Source organism: Amphiura filiformis, chromosome 4 (assembly GCF_039555335.1).
Source record: "Amphiura filiformis chromosome 4, Afil_fr2py, whole genome shotgun sequence".
In the NCBI taxonomy this organism is placed as follows: Eukaryota; Metazoa; Echinodermata; class Ophiuroidea; order Amphilepidida; family Amphiuridae; genus Amphiura; species Amphiura filiformis.
This window is the reverse complement of record NC_092631.1, coordinates 51,782,657-51,798,913: the sequence shown is the minus strand read 5'-3', so window position 1 is coordinate 51,798,913 and position 16,257 is coordinate 51,782,657. Positions and strand designations below refer to the sequence as shown.

General features: G+C 37.2%; 1 protein-coding gene across 1 annotated transcript; it reads right to left on the bottom strand.

The window, feature by feature from the left end:
* Positions 1–438: 438 nt before the first annotated feature.
* Positions 439–14,816, bottom strand: LOC140149864 (transmembrane ascorbate-dependent reductase CYB561-like). The gene is made up of 5 exons (XM_072171893.1): positions 14,797–14,816; positions 14,163–14,361; positions 5,234–5,436; positions 1,387–1,547; positions 439–762 (listed from the first exon to the last, which is right to left on the bottom strand). The coding sequence occupies exons 2-5, from the start codon at positions 14,341–14,343 to the stop codon at positions 687–689; spliced, it is 621 nt and encodes a 206-aa protein (XP_072027994.1). The 5' UTR covers positions 14,344–14,361; positions 14,797–14,816; the 3' UTR covers positions 439–686.
* Between the last annotated feature and the right edge of the window lie 1,441 nt (positions 14,817–16,257).

Genomic DNA, 16,257 nt, shown 5'->3' with positions numbered 1-16,257 from the left:
GAGAAAATTAAAACACCTCAGCTGGGACTCCATCAGGACCAGCAGCTTTTTTACATTTCATTTTAGAAACAGCAACTTCAATTTCATGCCTACTTATTTAGTTAAGTCAAAAACTTCAATTCCGTGACCATTCTCTGGCTAGTAAGGTTTGACGATTGATTTGACTTCTATGGACTATTTAGAAAAAAATTAGCCCCATGTCTCTTGCAAAAATCCCGGCATTTTTCGCTAGAGGCCAAAATCCAAAATGGCCGCTATTGTTATACTATATTCAAAAATCACCAGTTATGTCCAAAAAGCAATCATTGCCGAAAGGCAGTAAAATTTTTTTCCAAATATCTTCAAAAAGATATCGGTAAAAATATACTTATGCTTGTGTGATTAACACTTTAAATCTGTGAAAATATTTTATTATGTGATATAAGAACATGAGGACAAATAAAGTTTGAAGATAGCCGTTGGATCAAGAGAAACCAAATTCGTATAAAACATAATCAAAGGCTAATTGAGGATACAAACGCGAACGGTGGATACGTCACCGTGCTTATGGGTCGGCTGATTGAATACTTCCACCACTTGACTGTTTCATTTCTGTACCAGCTAATGGCTGTTTTTCGTCGTCATTTTCTAAGGGTTTCTCCTTCCGCTGGCCTGGTATTCTTTGTTCGTAACAAGGTAACCAACTATCAGTGCAACGCGACAATTACTAGTCCCATTATATCACCAATTAATTGTCTGTCATTGTACTTTCTGCCTCTTGGTCTGAAATTGATCAAAAATACATAAAGTATCAAAATGAATGTTTAGAATGATAAGCCAAAACTTATTTGAAAGTGGGATTCGATATGTTTTTCCATTAAGTTTCGCAGTGTAAAAAGTTTATATCACGCATAAGGGGAGAAAGGTTTTTGGAAAGCTTAAAGGAGAAGCTATTTAGATCATGATTCTTCCTCTGTGGCCTATAGCAAGGATATAAGAATAGCCCAATTAGCGAAGGTCCACCTTAGCGTAATTTCATAAGAAATCATAGGGTCCCCAATTCAAAAAGTGTCCTTTCAGTAAATTTACAAACTGTATAGGATCCTCTTAAGGGGTCGCACTTAGGTTTTGACGCCAGAATATTTATCCTGCCCAGGATTCAGAGGGACAAGATTTGTTTTTAGGGGGGAATTTGCCAAAATGTGCCTATAATATGGCATTTTTGGCCTAAAAGTTAAAATTTTCAGATTTCTTATTTCAACGGGGATGCAACAATCATCGGGATTTTTTTACTTTTAGCCTCCTCCATCAGATTTTGCTGTGTTTAGTTGGGTTATTTTGTGTGTCTTCAAGATGAACATAAAATTAATAGGATGGAAATAGAATGAATATGAAAGAATAACTTACACCTCAATGTGAAACATGATTGTCTCTTGTATGCCAGATATGGCTGATACGATTGCTAAAGCAAATAGAGCCAAGCCGAAATATCGATGCAAAGGCATATAAGTACCGCGGTAATCCTCGGAGAGTTTAGGAAAGAAAAATATTAAAAATCCACAAATCCACTGTAAATAATAAAAGATATATACGAGAAAATTAATATATCGTTATGGCCAGTGGCGTATGGTCACAGGGGCATGAGGTGCACGTACCGAATCGATTTGAAAATTTAGAAAAACCCGTAGGAAAAGTGCCGAAAACGACTTGTGCCCCCCATCAGACCCGGTTCCCCCAATCGTGGTCGGTGCCACCCCCCCACATATGATGATTCACGTCACGCCACTGGCTATGGCAAAGATAAGATCAATTACACTGATTCCTCAAATATATTGTACGTAGACAATTAACCCAGAGAGCTACAATCTTGGAAAAAAGTACTTGGAACGCTTGGCACACTTGATCGAAATTCCGCTAATTCCGTGCAGAATTCCTTGTGATCATGGAAATGACGTATAACAAAAATGACATCTACAACAATGATTTGCCTTCCCCCTCTCTCCCCATCAATCAATGTTGAAACACATTGGGAAACCGCTGAAGAGCGACATTGGCATTCTCAACATTGCCTCATTTCAAATATATAGTTTTAGTTTTGGTTTTGGTTTTGGTTTTGGTTTTGGTTTTGGTCACGTGGTTTCCTATTGTCCTGCCTAGCCACTTGAATCATAAGATATCGAACTCATTGTTTCTACCTTTTGTTTAAAACCGAACATTTGTGTCAGTCAGTTTCGGTTTTGGTTTCAGTTTCTTATAAAAGTGGTGTGGATCGTAAAATTATTTGATTTGAAGTTACCTACTCTAAGTATACAAAAGAAATGTTTAAATTTCACAGAACAATATTCACAAACAAAGAAATAGAACAAAACAATCTACATTTGAAAGCATTGAATTAGCCTAAGCTGATTTCACTGTGAAAATATATAGACCATCGAAATATTTCCACAGACATTACAATAGGCACTTGACAGATTATGACTTCAGTGTTATAAACACTATTATACACAACTATATTTATGTGCATGTCGCATGACGGAAGATCAATATCATAGAAAGCTGGTTTAAACTAACTTTATTCAATTTATTTATTGGAGAATAGAGAGAGAGATAGAAGAGATCGCCAGGAAAGAGGGTATGTGTGTGTGAGGGGAGGGGGTAAGGGTAAGGGAGAAAGAGAAACAGGGGAGAGAGCATTGGAAGTGGGAAGGGAAGGAGGGGAGAGGGGACTCAAGAGTGGAGTGGAATAATAGGGAAGAGTCGATATCGAGTGTGGGGAGGGGAAGGAGGAGGTTATATATAGGTGGCGGAGGGAACATAGGTAAGAGGTATGGGTTGTGCTTTCCGGGGAATAATCTAATTCATAATCAAATCATCTACATCATCATGCATCGTTTATATTTCAGACAAATAAACAAAACACCCCCACCCCCACCCCTCAATATATGCACATGATGTCTATGCATAACTTATCAAACGAATCTCGGAACTAGGGTGTAATTTTATGGTGTCATGGAAGTGTGCCAAATACGGCAGAGAGCATCAAAAGTCGTCCGCGTTGATAGATATCGATAATGAAAATGTTAGCACAATAGGCTATTATATACGTATGGTTATAGGCCATTATACTTTTGATTATATATACCCTCTTGTGTCCTCCCAGCACAATAGTGTTATGATTGCATACCAGTTCATCTCCACATTTTAATCCCTTGATTTTTGGTTTCTGAACAATAGAGAAACCAAAACTATATATTTGAAATGAGGGATTGCACGGGGGATTTGTTATTTGGCTAGTTAAATTCAAAATCAACAGAGGGCCTCCTATTTTGGCTAGTTAAATGTTGGTCGCTCAGGCTAGTTAAATTTTAGTCCCTCAGGTTAGTTAAAATTTCATTCCTTAATCCTTAGGCTAGTTAAATTTTTCATATGGAAAAGTAGTCTCTTTTGCTCAAATAAAAGGGGTCCCACAGTTAAGCAATGGGAGAAAATTGTCTTTTTTCACTTTCAACTTCAATTATTATAAAGGGAATGTCTTTTATTTTTTGGCTCACTCTTAATTGTCTCATGTATATATTAAACTTTCCTTTCCCCGATTTTTAAGGAAATCTGATGAAAGACCTCGTCGTACAGGAGCACTAAACACCGCGAGGTATTCCCAAACTCTCACTCGATTTACAGCGAAATACACTGACATGCACCCCGTGTCATTAAAGTAGCGTACTATAGACGGCCCTCACTTAATAATAGTCAGTCCGATTGACTTGGCTCAAACGGTATTTTCTAGAAATACTTTGCCAGATTCTACTCTCTAAAAAGGAATCCGATTGGTTACAAAATGCCGTCGTACCGCAGGAAAAACCATACCCACTTCCGTACAGCCCTGCTCAGTGGGTTGTGTGGTAATGTATGCATTGACCTCGAACGCCTCTGTACACACAGCGTGCACACACTGGAGTCAAGTATAATTTATTTAAAGAGACTTTCATAGGAAAACTTTTCCATATGTTGCTCAGGCTAGTTAAATTTTTGTCCCTCAGGCTAGTTAAATTTGAAACCCTTAGGCTAGTTAAATGTTAGTCCCTCAGGTTAGTTAAATTTTCATTCCTCAGGCTATTTAAATTTTAGTCCCTCAGGTTAATTAAATTTTGTCCACACGCTAGTTAAATTTTAGTCTCTCAGGCTAGTTAGAATTTTGTCCCTCGGGCTAGTTAAATCAGATGAACATTCATAATATTGCTTTATACCAATCAGATGGACAATTGAGTATAACACAAAAGCTGAGGTGAGGCCAACATGGTCTTGACACAGTGGAGGTCAGCATGGTCAGTGATGGTCAAGGATGGGGCAGGTCAAACTCCAAGGGGAACATATGCTGAGGGTGGGACGGGAAATTGGAAAGGTCATATTACATAATCAGGTTGCTGGGCACATAGGGTCTAAGCTGGGCAGCATGGGGTGTGAGTGGTGATAAAAATAAAACAATCTTTAATTTTGATGATATTTCAACACTGCTAAATACAAACAAGACAAATTTGCCTGGTCATGACATTTAGAGCACCATTGGTAGCTTGATGGACACACAATTAACTAGAGAAGCCAAAATTTAACTAGCATGAGAGACCAGCATTTAACTAGCTTGAGGGATTAATGTTTAACTAGCCTGAGGGACAAAAATTTAGCTAGCTTGAGCGACAGAATTTGAACTAGCCTAAGGGACAAAAATTTAACTAGCTTGAGCGACAAAAATTTAACTAGCCTGAGCAACAAAAATTTAACTAGCCTGAGGGACTAATATTTAACTAGGGACTAATATTTAACTAGCCAAAATAGGATGCCCTCTATTGATTTTGAATTTAACTAGACAAATGCTAACTAGCCAAATAATTATCTCCCACGGGGGAGAGGAGGGTGACAGTTAAATTCCGTTATTTACACTCAAGCATTCCACGACTTATTTCCAAGATTGTATATCCATCCATTCTTAATAATCACGCTGCACGTATCGATCAAAATGGTTATTCTCCATCCGTTTTTTGGTGTTTTTGAAAAGCCCGCCTCTTCCAAATACACAATTGGATCTACTTGCAGAATTTATACCTTACACTTTATATATAAACATCTGGTACATGGTCATTTCAAAGACGGATGAAAAACAATCATTTTATTCTGTATACAAAATGAATAGGCATGAGTGCTGCCTTAACCCCCTCCCCCTACTACAGGGGACCTGAAGGCTATACTATATTCCACGTACCTGAAGTCCAAACATGAGATATGTAGTGAAACCAACCCAGCTATGTACCGTGTGTACGTTGGCCTTGTTATTGGCATTTAGATAAGCGAAGGATGCCTTCAATGCTATACCACCCATGATTACTACGATGCCTTGTAGAATCAGATGAATGAGCTTGGACGTGGACTTGGAAAACATGGGGAAGAGACGAAATACCAGGATTCCTGAAGGAAGAAAGAACAGAGAATAGGTATAATACAGGGTGTCCCAAAAAAAGAGGCCCCTCATTGCGCCCTCTTTTTCTCCCATTTCAGAAAAGTTGATCAAGGATATGTTGGTATGTAAAGAAGCCATTACCCGTTAGCTTTGATAAACCGAAACAATTATTTCAATCGACTCATACATTTTGAAGATATGCCCTTTTAAAGAAATGTATCCGTTTTTTTTTCTTTTCACGGAGGAGGTTTGGCTACTTCAAAGACTGAAAAGTGCATATACCATGCATGAATATGAAACATTCCTCGATGATAACTTTATAAAATAACAACTTTATTTTAGGGAATGGGCTTTACTGGTGGGCTTATGGGTTATGGATTTTGTTAAGTGTCATTAATTTGGGCGAAATTGATGTGGGATGAGCCTTCTTTTGCTATACTTGCAATTATGTTTTTCTCGGTTATTTTATACCTTTGTGTTTTGTTATGTTTCTTACTTTCTTACTTTATAGGTTCTTGCTTTCTTTTTATTGACAACATAAGTCATTTCTCTATTGGGAATAAAAGGTAGCACTGAAAAGGGCTGTTTAGTTTCTTTGGTTCTTTTGAAGTGAGTTTACTGTGCTGCTCTGCCCTCTACCTGGTTGCCTCCTTGATGAATACAGGTTTCAGCCCGAGTCCTCATTGCATCAATTGCGTTGCTTACCAACCCTGTGCGCCGGATACTTGCGAATATAGCAGTAATACGTTTGCAAAGATCTTAGATTTTGCCACAAATGAAGAAATCAAGCAGTGTGAGGTCTGGTGATCTTGCAGGCCAATCCACAGCATGACACATCCCAACCACACTGTTTGCTATCCGTGGACAGAGTGAAAAACGGGTATTTGTCTTTAAAAGGGCATATCTTCAAAAGTTGTGAGCCGATTGAAATAATTGTTTTGGCTTATTAAAGCTAACAGTTAAAGGTTTCTTTACATATCATAATATATTTGATCAACTTTTCAGGAATAGGCTAAAAAGAGGGCGCAATGAGGGGCCTCTTTTTTTGGGGACACCCTGTGGAATTTTTATTTTACAAAATCACAGTGGCGGCGCCATGAATTTTTTCAGGGGGCATTGAGGGGCAAAGTGAATTTCAGGAGGGCAAAATCAACAAATTTTGCGCAAAATTGCCGCAAAAATGGGAATTTTCGTAATTTGGGGTTTTTACTTGGGGGGGCAAGAGTTCTGACTGAGGGCATTTCCCCATGTCCCCCCATGGCGCCGCCACTGAAAAATCAATATAACAGCAAGGTCTGTTTTATAGTGCCAATGACAGTTTTCATGCCCTCCGTTGAACATATGCTTAATTAAAGCCATAATGTGTGATTTGCTTCACAGCGACGCCCTTAATTTTACTCGGATTTCTACTTTTTGCATAATTATAATGCCCAGTGGTCCGGGCCAGTGGTGTACTAAAATACCACGTAAAAGACTATTAAAGCCTGAAGTGCTTTAATAACAATAAAATTTAACTTTTATAATTTATTAAAACCGGGTCGACCCGGTTTTATTCAGAGTTCATCGATCGACTGCTTTTAACATCTCCCGTGGATGTCAGCTACACACGTCGAGCGCGATGCTCCGTGTAGTAATATATTTCACGATCGGCGAGCGTAGTACACGCATTGTAGGCGCTGGAATGAAATCGCAATTTTCTTCGTTATACCTCATTTGTTTGGCTCGAAATTAAAAGAGGATAATGTGAAAACAAACAGTTAAATAGGAATCTATTTTTTTATGCAAATCACACATTATTGCTTTAATCCTACCCAGGAAATATGCATGAGGTGACCGTGTCACTGGATTTGTTACAGGTAAGAATCTTTGTTAATCCTCTTTTCTGACAGTTTCACTACGAAACTTGAAGTGTTGTCTGTTATTTAGGCCCAAATCATTGCATTTGTGACTGTTAGACCTAAAAGAAGTTATAGTCCTGTTGGACTTAAGTTGTATGCAGACTCCGAGTACTAGACGTATAATATTGTATGTAACATAGCTACGTTTTTAATCTATTGCCATTCTATTTCCAGTAATGTTTAAGTTCTAACGAATGTTTGATGACGAAAAATCGATAAAATGTTACATATAATATCTAGCAGAAATATATTATCGATTTTACGTCATCAAACATTCGTTAGAACTTAAACATTACTGGAAATAGAATGGCAATAGATTTAATGACGTAGATATGTTACATACAATATTTTACGTACAATAAAAAGTCCAAAGTCAGGGTTGGTTGGTTTACTTTTTTTGCCACGTGCAATTAAGGTTTTACCGTCGTTACTAAACCTATCGACGAAATTTTTTTAAATTGACATATTTTGTACATTAATGTGTATAGATAATAAATCAGGAAAAAAAACAGGGGGTGCCGGACCTCACTTTTGAGCTACAGCCGTTTTAAAAGAGGTGTACATTTCCAAAAATCTCTGTACGCTTCAATGGCAAAATCAGCAATTTGCCCAAAATATATCACCTTTTGCGTTGTATAAAAAATTGTCGAGACAACAATTTTTTAATTTTATATATGTTATGAAAAAGAAAAAGCTCTGTAAAATCGCGCAAAAAAAATTGGGGGTACCGGACCTAGTTTTCGCGTAAATTGACCAAAATAGGTCAAAATGCATTTTTCTGCGACACCATGCGTAGTTAATTGCGTACATGGATATTTTGGTGCGTACCAACGCGCTGGTATACACGCGCGATCTGATGCCGGATCAGCGTTCGTTTACGCATATGGCCACAAAAAAGGAATTGTCTGTTTACGCAGGAAAGTTTTCACTGTAAAAAAAGTTTCCTAAGAAGTGTCCAGAATAGGAACAATTATAATAATATCGACTATAAAAGACTTACTGAAGCCTTAAAATTCTTAGCCTAATCCTAATTTGGTGTATTTTGGTCATAAACGGGTGTAAGAAAGACTCCTATTCTGCAAAGATATTAACCAAAGAGTTATCAAGTTTCACAAAGTGAGAAATTTTCAGCTTTCACCATGTTCACCTGACTCGAATGACCAAAAAGAGGACTTATTAAACATGTTAAAGCGAAGCGTTTGACACCATGGGAAGAAGTGTTTGACTATAATAGGCCTACAATTATTATAGGCATACCGTAAACGTTCGCCTAATGGCGCTAAGGAGCTCATGGAAATGAGAGAGCGCCATCCCTGTAAAAGCCGACTATTATCACTGATCATTAAGGGTACGTGTGTAGTTACAGGTTGACACCTATCGACACATACAATTATGAACAAGATCGAACAAACTTGTTCATGATAAATGCGGTAATCATTCACCTGATACGTTGTGGCCAAGTGAGCAGAGCATTAGACTATAGTGCGAGGATAAAGAGAAATTGTGGAGAAGATTGATGGTTCGAATCTCATGCAGTAATTTCTGACAGATTATGATGTCTGTCAATGTTTTTTTCTGATTTGAGGAAATTTTATTCTCTATTTTCTTGATTTTATCTTTAACATTGTTTATATAATTTTATTATTTTATCTTGTATGTGTCTTTTTTCATGATTCTTTGTTTTATCGTTTCATTTTAGAGTAACTCAATCCATTCAATCAAATGTTGTAATGAACCTATTTGATTGTATAGGCATTTGTTATGTGTGTGAGACGAACTGTCGCGTGCGACAAGTCTTTCAATTCGCGCGAGTGTCCTTGCCTATGCATCATTGGTCATAAGAGGTATATCATTTTATTCGAAAGGGGGGGTCCCAAATATACGGGGGTCATAAAGTCTTGGAAAGAATAATAGGAGGGGTCATAAAATGTTTTATGACCAAAATGTAGAGAGTCACACGATGACCACAGAAAGTGTGTTATTTTATTCAAAAAGACTGATTTCAATACAATTTTGGGGTTTGGGATCATAAAATTTTTGTTGCCGAAATTGACGCAGACTTTTTGTAAATTTGGGACCCCCCTTCCGAAAACAATTATAGCCCTCTAAGAGGATTCAAAAGATAACCTCTGCCCCAATAATCCCTAGCTATATTTGTTTGAAACTGTTCCACGGAGGATGTATCATAATAGGCTCAGTCTTCAAATGATATAAATAAAATTTGAATGAGTGAACGAACAAAATCATACAACGACCAACTGAATAGAGGCTGCGCATATGACGTATCATCCCGTAAATATGGCGGACTAATCAAATGCATTCAACAAAAGCATGATTGCATCTACCGCGACAGTTCGTCTCACACACATAACAAAATGCACTACGATCAAATAGGTTGATGACAACATTTGATTGAATGGACTGCACTGCGCCATGATTACGGGGAAGAAACCGGTTCAAATCCTTTGTTTGGAGCCAATCGATAAACGCAAGGCCTCTATAGCTATCATTGAATACTGGCTATAATTCCACAACACAATAAGAAAATGTTATAAGCGCTTTGGAAGGCACACAATACCCCAATGGCTTTCCATATTATGTGCACTCAACAACTATTCAATATCGAAGCCCGGTATCGAAGTTACGTAATGTTACTATGTCAACGGGATCACCCGCTTAAGGGTAGACGAGGTATTGTTGGTCGCAGCAACCTAAAAATCGATTTTCATTATCTAGATTAATATATTATTGAAAATTAACACCTTGATGTTTTGTAAAAGTACATTCTACAAATCGTATACTTTGCAAACTTGCTTAATTTATTGTTGTTAATTAGTTATGTATATTTTACAAAAGTGTTGTTGTTTCAGCCCTCTTTACAACGTAACTCAAGAACCGCAGCACCTATAAAAGTATATCTGTGATATTTTAATTCTTCACCACGCTCGCTATGAATTGAGCAATGCAGTTTTTGCCAAAGCTCACTACCATTCATAAGATGCTGTGAACTACCAAATCACAACAGTTTAAAATAATTAATAACCTTAAGTAATGAACCACGATCGAAACAATCAGCACACAAAAAGGCATATCAAAATAGCGTGATCGCCATACAAACAGTGCTTGGTTCCGATACCATCACGGAGTTACGTAACTACTTCGTGGTCTGATAGTTATATGATCAATGGTCTGATCTACTTGGGTTCGATCCTTTTAAGAAAAGAAATAAAAATAGCTGATCATTTATAATGCATAAATAAATAAAATAATGTAGTTACACAATTTGAAACAATGAGGCCGTTCTATTTTTCAAAGGTCATTTAACTGTTAAATGTAGTGGAATATATCACGCATTGATAGGTAGGAGCAAATTTTGTCAGCGGTTTTTGTTGCCGTTTGTTCGCAGTGCCTATTTATCTAAAAAAAAAATAAGAAAATTAAATTAAAATTCACAATATTTACGTAAGATGGGGACAAAATCCAAAAACAGGTATAACGTATGAATCGATTTACAAATTAAGTCCAATGGCACTTTGAGAAAGAATACCTGAAGAAACCCCAAAACATTTGCTGCTCTAGCAACTAACCTAGTGACCTTAAGTATTGGGTCATGTCACGATATTTTTTCTGAGGCATTATGTCCAGGTTGCTCAATTTAACATACACGTATCCTTAATGCTGTTGAGAGTTTACAAGGATGGCGCTCTCACATTTCTAAGAATCCAAAAGCGCCATTAGGCGAACGTTTACGGTATGCCTACTTATAGTATGCTTAGTGCCGTTTGCCGAGAGGAAAATTTTTGGTCACAAACACTATAATACGGAATTATCTCGACGTGGATTCATGTCATCAATAGCAGTTCAATTAAAGCAAAGTTAAACACTGGGTTGCCTATAGCTGTAGAAAACGTTTGGCCAATTATGATATCATGTCATTTTTGTAAATGTAGGCCTATGACACATGTTGAAACTGAATAGTTTTGATGGTGTTGTCTATCGCATGCATTTTGAATTCAGTGCATGTAGCTTAGTAGGCTTATGGTCTTTACCCAATATAAACCATGATTAAACACAAATGCTTTAAACATTTAGCCTAAATATTGGATTATAAACTTTTAAAAGTTACTGTGTAGTGCGTTTCATTATGAAACGTTCTACAAACGTATAACCTTTAATATGCCTATAGGCCTAGTGGTTAGCCAACATTTAGGCCAAAATATGATTATTAAAACGAATTAACCAATTTAACCAACACTCGTTTAGGCCTTTATAATGTTTTTTTTTTAAACCTGATTCTGTGTTTGTTTGGTAGGCCTATAACTGTGATTGGACCCTACTGTCGTAGGCCTACTTTGGGGAGGACAGGTTCGTTATCAGTGGAAGCCCGCTGGCAAGATTTGGTTTGTACATATTGTATTTAATAAAACAGCAAACATTGTTTTCTTTATTTTGTGGCCCTAGTTATCGCCGGTGCGCAAAATAGCATTGACACGCACAACACGCATCGTTCTCTGCGATGTCTGCAACGCAACGCCGAGCACGACGCAGCCTACGCACGCGTTGAAAACAGGCGCAATAGTCAAGTCGAATCGGGTGACGACGGTAAAACCTTAAACAAGCTCAGCATAAAAAAACCCGATGGTACAATAATTATATCTCGTAAGGTTTGTCAGGCATGCTTTTCTTGATAGGCCAATGAGGGTTGTGCAGTACGAATTTATTTAACAGACAAACCGTTTTATTCATACCAAATAGGCATATTCAAATATGAAAAAAAGAAAGATTTTTGGGTCGGTCGAAAAGGGCAATACAAGCTATTTTAGGCCACATACAAAATAAATTCAGTATAACAAGGCTGTATAACAATGCACGCGGGCAGAATGCTAGTCAGTCAATGGCTATTGTTAAACAAGACCCACTCAGTCACCTAAGGGAGTGTTCATAAATACTTTGGTGGGGGGTTGGAAAAGTTGGAACCTCGGACGTATACCTCGGAATTTTGACCCCCCAAAAAAAGGGTGGATTTTTTTATCCCCTTTTATGGTCTAAAATTTTGTTTGATCCCCCCCTTCATGTCCTAAAAAAGAAACCAAAAATATACATCATTAACAGTGGCATAGATTTCTTTTTGACTTTGGGGTTGGAGAAAATTTCTTGAAGTCCAGTGAATCCAGCACCTTTTGCCGACAAAACAAGTTTCTGGTAAAAATGCGCGCGAATCGCGCAAAAAAATTTGCCATATTGAAGCTAAACTGGTAAAATATAGTACTAAACCGGAATTAATTTGCGCGAAGCGAAAAACAATTGGCACCTTTTTAGTTTAAAATGACCAAATATGGGATTAATTTTGGTTAGAACCCATATACAGACGTCAACATGGGGGGGTGATTGTATGGACCATCCCCCTATCAAAATATTGGGGGATTTTTCCCCCACCCCAGGATCTACCCCTATGGTCATTAACTCATTAGCTTTGGAGTTATTACTCATTTGAGTCATAGTGTTACACCCAAATTGTAAAGTGTGCACATTTTGTTGATTTGTAGCTTGAGATTACAAAATTGAATACATAACATTCAAATTCTGGAATGTACATGCCTTCTCGTACATTTTACCCCGGAATTTTACCCTCACATTTTTTGGATCCCCCCTATTATGGACTGAATTTTTTTTGATCCCCTTTTTAGGACCCAAAATGTTTTTGACCCCTCCCCAATTTCCAACACCCCCCCCCCCACCAAAGTATTTATGAACACTCCCTAATTAGGCGCTTGAAACGATTGAATTCGGCGTTGACATTATAGCAAAATGTTTAGTTACACCTTTTCACTTCATAATTAATTTTTCGGTAAAAATTAATGAAAAGCAATAATTTTCATTTTTCGGTAAATGTCAGAAGAAAACTATAATGCTTGGTATTGTTTATTTTTTTCAAACCCTGGTGTTAAACTTAGGTGTGAAATATATTAGGCTTCTCGTGTAAGATTTTCGATTTTCACAGGCTTCAACTTGCCCCGCGAGCATTTTTTGGGGGGGGGGTCAACGTTTTGCTTTTCAAAGTAACATAATTTGCTAACGAAAGATATTTCCGAACTTTCTAAAGCACATTATATAGGGCTATATGTCATAGTTTTGTCAGAATTTCGGTTTTGATTGCACCATTTTCAATTCCGACTATCAATTTTGTCCAAATCAGCTGACGAATGTACCCATGGATAGGTGATTTTGCAAGCCACAATAGAAATATCGATTATTTCTGCTGGTTATATTAGAAATGAATACTGGTTGGACATTTGCAGGCAGTCGCAAGTGAAGAAAGGTGAAATCAAAACGGATATTCTGACAAAACTATAATATATAGACCCACACGATGTACCTTACAAAGGTGGGGAATATCTTTCTTTAGCGAACTATATTAGTTTGAAACGCAAAAAAATAAAAAAAAAAAAAACTCACGGGCGAAGTTGAGGCCTGTAAAAATCAAAAACCTAAACACTGATAGACACAATTTCATGCCTAATTTTAACACCAAGATTTTTTTAAAGGTATATCCATGCACTATGCTTTTAACTGACATTACTGAAGGAAAAAATTGCTTTATATGTGACCGAGAAAACGAATTTCGTTACAAAAAGGTGTACCTCTGAATTGGGCTGATTTCAACAATTATCGATCGACTTTTACTCATTAGCGCGACTATGCATAACAATAGAAGCTGGTCAGTGGCGTACTGAGTGAATGCGGTATTTTGATGAACATGATAAATACCCGGACGTACCATTAAGATAAAATCTGTACATAGGCATACTATCAGATAGTAGGCCTATTCTTACTACCATCTCCATTTAATATCACCATTCCTAATACCATTAACAATGGGTGAAAATTGAAATGTTTTATGGAGCCGTCCCAAGCAAATCCCCCTAGCGTCACACCGGTCCAGAATCCCAATAACACCAGAATAGCAATAGCGAAGATTTGGGACACAATAACCAGGGGCACGAATAGCTTATCCATGGTATATTCTGTAAAAGTCTGAAACAGATACAATTAATAAAATATATACAAATTATTTCACATAATTTGATAAATGATATGATAGGACAAGCAGAAAGAAGTTTATGTACCGTCATGAGTTGAACCAGGGGTCTCAGTAGTTTATATACTAGTATATTAATGAATGCTATATGCCTACTTTGGGAGAAGACGGTGCAGTGCAAACTGATTCAAATAGGGTCTATAAGGGACCGTTCACAAACACTTGTTGGGGGCTGATGCAAAAAAACATCGCGAAAAATTTCAGGGCCCCCCTTTTCAGATCTCAAAAATTTCAAAAACATTATTCGTATTTATAATGCAATTTGGTGTGTCTGATGTGCTTTCAGGTCCCATAAAAATACTGTGCAAACGTTGTCACACACAATGTAGGCCTATACTTTTTACCATGACTTTACGATACAGCAGACTTACCAGTTACCGCGCCGGGTTCCTATATTGCATGCTCAAGTAGAATACTTAATGTAAAATGTACCGGTAGCTTTGATTCCTTTGGTTTTACAACATTAAAGCCATATTATAACATTTGCTGAGGAGAACGCCCTCAAAAATATTTTTAATTCTGGTTTTTACACGATTGTAATGTACTTTAGTCAATAAAGATACTCTGCAAAAATCAAGACTTTAGGTGCTGTAGTTTTGTCAAAATCCGAGATTTTGAATAAAACGCTGGAACCGGCGTTTTATTATTACGATGGAAATATTAGTCGAACACGTATGCACAGTACGTACACGGCGTGCGGGATACACATACACACACACCCAGAGAATCGTACCGCATTACAACCGCGGGAGTAACATGCATAGGCGCTAGTAGTAAATTCCAATTTTCTATGCTTTACCTCACTTGTTCGGCTCAAAATTAAAGGGACATATCTGCCAGTAAAAGCTAACATTTTATGGAAAATAAATACTAATCTATTTTTACAGAAATGTTATAATATGGCTTTAACTAACTATTTTGGTAGATTTCTACCATTATGCACGTCCTCTTGTAAGCTCGACTCGTTGACATTTCACATGTTGTTTGCGTTAAAAGTAGCTTATGATCAAGCTTATGATATAAACCTGTATAAACCCCGGATATAAAACCTATAAAAGAAAATCCGATCTGGTATGCCTCGCTGGTTTCAATTCAATGGAGAATCAGTGATTTTTGTTCATAACACAATAGAACATATACTTGAATCATTTTGTGGGGCATTATTATATAAAACCGAATAGCTATATAATTACCCGTTTGGAGGGATGATATTGATTGTTTCAGAACATACAAATATCAGTCCCAGAACAACGCCAAATATGGATTAAAAGACCTTTGACCTTGGATGTACAACAGCATGTTATGATCTAATGGGAAACTGTGCACATCAACAAACACCATTTCTATCAAAAACGCAACGTCTGATATAATTTGAAACCACATAAACTACTAGAGACGGTACTCCTCTTGGATATGGACCAAGCTTTAGAATATCGACTGTTGCGTTTTGAAATAAAACAAACCAGAAATTTATCACCCATTGTAAAGATATGGCACATGTACCGAATACATGTACATTATTATTATAAATTTAATGATACAGTCTGAAAGTGTATGCAGCCATGCTAACCACATAAGGAGATTATACGATTAACCTAGTGCAGCTATTGTCATAGCAGGGTATTATTATGTAATACTCCTGATCCATATTTGGCGTTCTCTTGGACTGAATATTGCAAATGTTTGTTCTTTCCTGTCAAAAATGACACCAAACCTGTGGCCATAACTTATTCTATGTTTGAGTACCTACCTGTCTGTGAAAGACAAGGAGGTCTAAAACAAAATCTGCTATTGTCTGCCCATTTGCACCAGTAAACATGAGTAAGGAATAT

Coding starts and splice junctions, on each gene's coding strand:
- LOC140149864 (XM_072171893.1), bottom strand. CDS start 14,343: ATGGATAAGCTATTCGTGCCCCTGGTTATTGTGTCCCAAATCTTCGCT. Junction 5,437..14,162: donor GGTGATATTAAATGGAGATG/GTAGTAAGAATA, acceptor TTCTTCCTTCAG/GAATCCTGGTATTTCGTCTC. Junction 1,548..5,233: donor ATCTCATGTTTGGACTTCAG/GTACGTGGAATA, acceptor TATTATTTACAG/TGGATTTGTGGATTTTTAAT.